The 7549-nt window shown below is 54.0% G+C and overlaps 2 protein-coding genes across 2 annotated transcripts; both read right to left on the bottom strand.

Moving 5' to 3' along the window:
• Positions 1–74: 74 nt before the first annotated feature.
• On the bottom strand, positions 75–1874 carry LOC114038456 (endogenous retrovirus group S71 member 1 Env polyprotein-like). The gene has a single exon (XM_027855715.1). It carries the CDS (start codon positions 1872–1874, stop codon positions 75–77), a length of 1800 nt encoding a protein of 599 aa, XP_027711516.1.
• Positions 1875–1903: 29 nt separating this feature from the next.
• On the bottom strand, positions 1904–7050 carry LOC114038455. The gene is given in 4 exon segments (XM_027855713.1): positions 1904–2550; positions 2553–5408; positions 5637–6305; positions 6510–7050. Coding segments are annotated over 4 exon segments (4713 nt in total).
• Positions 7051–7549: the final 499 nt, after the last annotated feature.

Below are 7549 nucleotides of genomic sequence, written 5' to 3'. Positions count from 1 at the left end.
AGGTTAGGCTAGGGGGTTGTTTTTTTGTGACAACTCAGTCCACTTCACTCCCCCCTTTTCACGGACGAAAAGAGTCAGACGGGGGACTCATCAGAGTCCAGAGGAGCATAGGATTGACACAGGACAAGCAACTGGAGTGCTTGCACTCGTTTCTGGACATAGCGGGTGATGCATTTTATGAGACAAGGGGCCACGAGTAACCCAAGGAGGAGAAGGGCCAGAGGGCCCACCACTCCGGAGAGTAGGGTGGTTAGCCAGGGGGACCAATTATATAGGGTCTGATACCAAAAAGACCCCGTTGCCCGTGCGCGGTCCCTCTCATCTAACCGCTGCCTAAAGGCTTGCAAGGACTCCCGAATAACTCCAGACCGATTGGCGTAGAAACAGCAGGTTTCTCCCAACGCCATGCATAAGCCTCCCTGTTTGAGGAACAGTAGGTCCAAGCCTCGGCGGTTCTGGAGAACCACTTCTGCCAGAGAGTCTAGGGAAGTCTCAAGGTGTGAGACTAGCTCTTCCAAGGAGCGTAGGTCCCTATCTACCTGTGCAGTCAAGGCACCGTAGTTGGCTTTCCCCTGTATCAGGGCTGAGGCCCCAACAGCAGCGGAGCCGGCCACTCCGAGTCCCACCAGTATGGGAACCAAAAAGGGTACAGCCCTCCTGGAGCGAGTTAAGCCAATATGCTCAGCTGCCCCTTCCTCTGAGTAGACATATACCTGAGGAAAGACACGCACCACTACACAGAGCTCGGTCGGGTTGAGGAAACGAATGTCCTGTATGCAGGTGGTGAGTCCTCTGGTACAAGCGAACCATATTCCAGGTGGGGCGGTTAACAGGAGGTCAGAGCTTTTGGATGTGGGGGAAATAAGAATGACTGAAGTGCACGTAGCATTGAATGGGGAGGACCGCAGCGGGTAGTCAGGCCCGAGCAAACACATTCCTTTGCCCTGGACATCGTCTAGGGTAAGTCTAGGCTTGTCTGGGTTACAGCGGGCAGGTATGGCAGAGGATCGTTTGGACTTACTTAAAGACAACTTTCCCACAGAGGTGATGTTGAGTTCGATAGCAATTCCTACGAAATAGGGGGGAGCTGGATTCAGACACAGCCAACAGGAGGTGGTTATGTTTGGATCAGACAAATTTAGGAATGAGTGGACAGCAGAGAGTGTATCAAAAATGGGGGAACCTAGGTTAGTGAGGGTCTCTGGATTTTCGGGAGCCTCTGGTACCAGGTCCCTAACAGATGGTGGGGCGAGAGTCAACATGGCTTGTGGGTTAAGGATGGGATTCGGTCCTATGGGGAGTGTACGGGTGGAAACTGCGATTTTCTGAATGGTAAAAAGGACCCCGTTATCCCATCCAGTCATGTATAACCTCAAACCCCAAGAATGTCCGAGATTCCAAGAGTCATCAGTGTCCTGCTTGACTGTTAGAATCATAGGGTTACATTTCCCAGGCCAGCAGGAGGCGGGGAGGGGGCTTTGTCTCTCCAGGGTGATTAGGGGGTCCCGGCCACCCCTAGGAATCCACCTGGCCACAGTCTCACAACCCCATTCTGCGCAGTGAAAGTGATTACTACCCTGACAGGAAGGATTCCCCGTGGCCGGACAAACATAGAATTCAATACTTCTGATTCTCACTTCCCCTACCCCGGGTGTGGTTGGAGTGGTGGGAAAAGTGGGGCAGTATCCCCATCCCCCAGCGATAGGGTCCCGCATAGCCCGGTTTTGATTCCATCCTGGTCCCAAGAGGGCACAGAGGTCAAACCTGAAAGTGGGGGCTCCGTAACTGGTGAGAGCTTGGACGGTGGTCCCATCGTTAGTTCGGGAGAGAATCCACCTGGATGGGGTAGGGCTATAGGGGTCACCCAAAGTCATCTCACAAGCAAAAAGAAAGAGAAGAAGAGTCAAGTTCTGGAGAGTCGAAGCTTTAGGTAGGACACTGCTTCTGCTGTCCAGGCGGTGGAGTTGGGCTCTGGGGCCTTCTTGATGTGTGACCGATGTATCCATGCCTTGCGGCCAGCAACCTTGACGGCAGAGGGGTTGCAGAGGATAATTTGATACGGGCCCGTCCACCGTGGTTCCAGTGCTGGTCCAGCTGGAAGCTTGCGAGTGAGGACCCAGTCTCCCGGTGACAGGGTGTCCGATGAGGTTGCAGGGGCTGGTTCTTTCCCCGCAGCTTTCAGGACCGAGCGCACAGCGTTCTGGACCTCACGCAAAGCCTGGAAGGACTTAAGAAGAGTCGGATTAGTGAAATCTGGGGCTGGAATAGCTGCAGATACTCTTGGAATAATAGGAGGAGGGGCTCCATAGAGATTCTCGTATGGAGATAAAGAGAGGGTTGAGGAATTGGGAGTACACCGGGCCCGGAGGAGGGCGAAGGGAAGGAGACTGACCCAGCTATCGCCAGTTTCTATTTTAAGTTTAGCAATGTGTTCCTTTAGAGTTCTATTCATCCTCTCTACCTGCCCTGAACTTTGAGGCCTATATGCACAGTGCAATTTCCATTTCAATCCCAGCATCTTTGATAGGCTTTGAATTGTTGCAGATACAATGCTGGGCCGTTGTCAGAGCCTATCGAGGCCGGCAGGCCAAATCTAGGAATAAGTTCAAAGAACAGCTTTTTGGCCACTACGGTTGCAGTTTCAGTTTTGACTGGAAATGCTTCTGGCCATCCAGAAAATGTGTCCACGAATACAAGGAGAAAACGGTACCCTCCCAACCCAGTTCCCATGTCAGTAAAGTCTACTTCCCAATGGTCGCCAGGAAATGTTCCTCGTGGTCTATCAGTCGGTATCCTTGATTGTGATCGTGGGTTGACTTTGGCACATGCAAGGCACCTTCTTGCGGCTTCCTTGGCCGCCTGCTTCATCCCAGGGCTGTAGAAGTGTCGGCTCACCAGGTCGTAAAGCCGGGTTCCGCCTAAGTGGGTAAGGCTATGAAGAGTCATCAACAGGGGTAGCAACAGTGCCTTGGGCAGAATTAGCAAGCCATTTGGGTGTCTTCTCCATCCCCCCTTTTCAGGGGTGCCATCCGTATCACTAGATTGATAAGATGGTTGGACAGGCAGCATCCCCTCAGGTTCCACGACCATAGCGGGTATCAAGGGTTTGCAGGCAGCCACTCGGGCAGCCTTATCCGCTGCTGCGTTCCCTAGAGACTGGGGGTCAGTTCCATGGGTGTGAGCAGGAACATGAATTACCGCCACCTCCTTGGGAAGCCAGACAGCATCCAGCAGTTCCTGGATCTGACTCTTGTTCCTAATCTCCCTTCCCGCCGAGGTTAACAGACCCCATTGGAGATATACATATCCATGGACATGAACAGTGGCAAAGGCATAGCGGCTATCTGTGTAAATATTTACTCGCCTCCCTGCAGAGAGTCTAAGGGCTTGAGTTAAGGCAATGAGTTCAGCACGTTGAGCAGATGTGCCAGGGGGTAGAGCGGTCTCCCAGAGGGTCTCAACCGGAGTGACCACGGCTGCACCCGCCCTACGGATCCCCTCCTGAACAAAACTGCTGCCGTCCGTGAAGAGCACTAGGTCTGGGTTTGTTAAAGGAACATCAGTAAGTCCAGGGCGGGACGTGTGGATGGAGTCCAGTGTGTCCAGGCAGTCATGTATAGGGGAGGAAGGAGGGGAGTCAGGGAGCAGGGTGGCCGGGTTGAGTGTGAACGGAGGAGCGAAAGAGATGCGCGCGGGATCTAGGAGTAAGGATTGGTAATGAGTCAGGCATGAATTTGAGATCCATCTTGTCGGCGGGGAATGTAAAAGCTGTTCCAGATGATGTGATGCTGAAATCTCAAGAGGCTGCCCGAAAGTGAGCTTTGCGACTTCCCTAACCAAGACGGCAACGGCCGCCACAGTTCGCAGGCAAGAGGGCCACCCGGAAGCCACAGGGTCTAGCTGCTTGGAGAGATAGGCAACAGGACGATTCCAGGGCCCCAGGGGCTGGGTCAGAACCCCTTTGGCCACAGCTCGAGACTCAGACACATAGAGGCGGAAGGGCTTGGACAGGTCTGGCAGGGAGAGGGCAGGCGTGCTGGACAGCGCCTTTCGGAGCTTGTCGAATGCTTCCTGCTGCCGTGGTCCCCAAACAAATTGGGTGGGTTCACCAGTTAGGGCCTCATATAGGGGTTTGGCAGCCTCGGCAAACCCCAAGATCCAGAGGCGACAGTATCCAGCCATCCCCAGGAATTCCCGGAGCCCGCGGCGGTCCCTCAGGGCGGGCATGCCCAAAATGGCAGCTACACGCCCCCGAGACAGTAACCTTTGACCAGAACGAAGGGTGAAACCCAAGTAAACAACGGATTGAGAGCACAGTTGTGCTTTCTTTCCAGAGATACGGTACCCGGAAGCTTCAAGCAGCTGGAGAAGGTGGAGAGTTGCATCTTTGCATATTGCCTCAGAGGAAGTAGCTAACAAAAGGTCATCAACATACTGGAGGAGAGTGACCTCCGGATACGAGACCCAGAAGGCGGCCAGGTCGGAGGCCAGAGCTGAGCCAAAAAGTGTAGGGGAATTCTTAAAACCTTGGGGAAGCCGGGTTCAGGTGAGCTGAGAGGATGTCCCAGTGTTAGGATCTGTCCAAGTAAAAGCGAATATAGGTTGGCTTACTGGTGCCAAGGGAATAGAAAAGAAAGCATCCTTCAGGTCCAAAACAGTATACCAAGTCCGAGCAGGGTCCAGGGAAGACAGCAACGTGTACGGGTTTGGCACAGTAGGATGTACAGTTTCCACCCGGGCGTTGACTTCTCGTAGATCCTGGACAGGACGGAAGTCTCCAGACCCGGGCTTGCGAACTGGAAGTAGGGGGGTGTTCCACGAGCTCTGGCAGGGTCGTAGAATGCCTGCCGCCAAGAGTCGATCGATGTGAGGCTTGATGCCCAAAAGGGCAGCTCGAGTCAACGGGTATTGTTGGACACGCGCAGGGGTTGCTGTGGACGAGAGCTGGACCACCACTGGGGGCTGGTGTCCTGCTAGACCAAACGGGTTGGTCTCAGCCCAGACTCCAGGAACCAAGCCTTTGAAATGGTTCAACAGAGTTAGGGAAGTAGGGGTGGAGGTGGTCGAGGGGCGGTCTGGGGAAAACGTTAGGGGGAGGAGGCGAGACTCCTCCGACAATGGGCAGGTGAGAACAAGTTGTGGCAGGTTAAACCCGAGAGTGGGGTTAGGTCCCTTAAAGGAAATGATAGCCTGCAGCTTGTGTAGGAGATCTCGGCCAAGCAAGGGGTAAGGGCAATCAGGCATTACTAGAAAAGAATGGGAGACTAGGCCCTTCCCTAACCGGACTTCCCGAGAAGTGGTGAGGGGTACAGACTGTTTTCGTCCAGTAGCTCCCTGGACCTGCACAGTGGATGATGAGAGGGAGCCCAGTGGGGATTTCAGGACCGATGCCGCAGCTCCAGAGTCGACTAGGAATGAGACAGGTTGACCCCCAACACTGAGAGTAACCCTCGGCTCCAGGGGGTCAAGAGTCACAACGGACTTTGAGCCGGGGCACCCCTAGTCTGTATTCAAAGTCAATAACGGCTCTGCCTTCTCTTTCAGCCCGAGATTAGGGCACTCAGATTTCCAATGACTCATGGCTTTGCAGTAAGCACACTGGTCCCGAGCTAAAGGAGGCCTTCCCAAGCCTTTACCCTTATAGGGGCGCCCAGCGTTTGGCCCTTCCCGCCTTCCTTTCCACCCTTGCTTCTGAGCCTCCCCTGGAACCTGTGCTAAAGCTGCCACTACCGCCCTTGCGACCGTGCGAGTTTGCTTGTCTTGAGTCTCTTCACGATAGTCAACCACCCGCTTGGCCACTTCCATGAGTTCAGTCAGATTTTTACCCTCAAAACCTTCAAGTTTCTGTAGCTTCCGACGGATGTCAGGAGCTGAATTGGCTACGAAATCAATTACGATGGCTCTCCGGTTATTGGGATCCTCTGGGTCGATAGGGGTGTAGGTTCGATATGCCTCGTAGAGGCGCTCTAAGTATGCAGCTGGGGACTCATTCTTGCCCTGTCTAACCTCACTGACTTTGGACATATTAGTTGGCTTCCGTGCTGCTGCCCGTAACCCTCCCAGCAACAACTGGTGATACCTGTCCAGTGCTTCCCTACCGCGATCAGTGTTGGGGTCCCAGTCGGGCCGGTTCTCGGGGAAGATGTGGTTGTGGCACCCCAGGTCAGTAGAGGGATGTCCATCTGGGTCCAGAACTCCCTTCCTGGCTTCTAAAAGAATCCTGTCACGCTCCTCGGTTGCGAAAAGAACCCGGAGGAGCTGCTGGCGGTCATCCCAGGTGGGCTGATGAGTATAAAAGACAGTCTCTAGGAGGGAGATTAGGCTCTGGGGCTTATCAGAGAAGGATGGGTTTTGCTGTTTCCAATTGTACAAATCACTGGTGGAGAAGGGAACATATACCATGAACGGTCTCCCTGATTCTCCGGGAGGGGAAGGAACTTGCCGCAGGGGAAACGCTGACACAGTGGAATCTGGGGTCAAACTGGAATTAGAAGGGCCATAAGGAGCACCTGCTCGAGTATGGGGTGGACTTATCAGAGGAGGGGCTGAGGGGCTCAGAGACCCTGAGGTTGGGTACGGGGGTGGATCTGAAACCTGGGACTGGGAGTACTCAGCTGGATCTAAGGGGTCAGAATCAGGGGGTGGTAAGACAGGAGAAAGCTGTGTGACGACCTTAGGACTTTCGGGAGGCTTGCGGCTAAAGGTCGTCTTTGATTCCGTTCCTGGTCTTAGTTTTGAAAGGGCCTGGACCTGTAGTGGTCCCGAAGGGGGTTTGAAATCAATCCAGGCGGTGATATAGGGGACCTGATCGGGGTGGCCAGGTATACCATAGACAATTCCCCTGACCCGGCCGGCCACCGAGACGTCAAACGTACCCCCTGGGGGCCAGCCTACCTCGAAGGTGGGCCATTCCTGTTGGCAAAGGAGAGCTAATTTCTTTTTAGTAACCTGAAACCCGTAACCTTCTGCTATACGCCGATATTGTTTGAAGTCCCGTAAGACAATAAAGAGAGGGGAGCCTGGCTTAGGGCTCGAGGGTCCTTGTCCCATGGTGGATTAAGGACTGAGAAAGAAAAGAGTAACAAATAGACGTGCTCACGTAAGCAAGGACCAAACACGGACACAGGGAAGACACAGTCAAGACAGGGTAGAGGGGAATCAAACTGCCTCAATTCCGAACGACCTGGACAATGAGACAGGAATTTACACCCCCCCCCCTCACGGAACAAATAGTAGATAGACGCACACACGCAGTCGACACAAAAACGGGAAAAAGACACAGTCAAAACCCTGGATGCTCCTGACACAGTAGCGGAGAACGAACCCGTCTCAGTTCCGAACAACCTGGAGAATGAGGCAGGAAGTCTTTCTCCCCCACCCCGCCACGGAGCGCACAGTGGACACACACACACACAGTGACATCGGCGCCGGACAGACACAATCAGACAGGCAGGACTCTCACATGGCGTCCCGTGGAGGTCAGTAAGGGCGTTGCAGCTGCATCCAGCCTGGCCACTTACTTCAGAAGAGTACTCACCAGAACAGACAG

This window comes from Vombatus ursinus, unplaced genomic scaffold (genome assembly GCF_900497805.2).
Source record: "Vombatus ursinus unplaced genomic scaffold, bare-nosed wombat genome assembly UNPS02011038.1, whole genome shotgun sequence".
In the NCBI taxonomy this organism is placed as follows: Eukaryota; Metazoa; Chordata; class Mammalia; order Diprotodontia; family Vombatidae; genus Vombatus; species Vombatus ursinus.
This window is presented reverse-complemented; position numbering and strand designations above follow the sequence as displayed.

Excerpts from the sequence above, each read along its gene's own strand:
- LOC114038456 (XM_027855715.1), bottom strand. The coding sequence starts at position 1,874 with ATGACTTTGGGTGACCCCTATAGCCCTACCCCATCCAGGTGGATTCTC.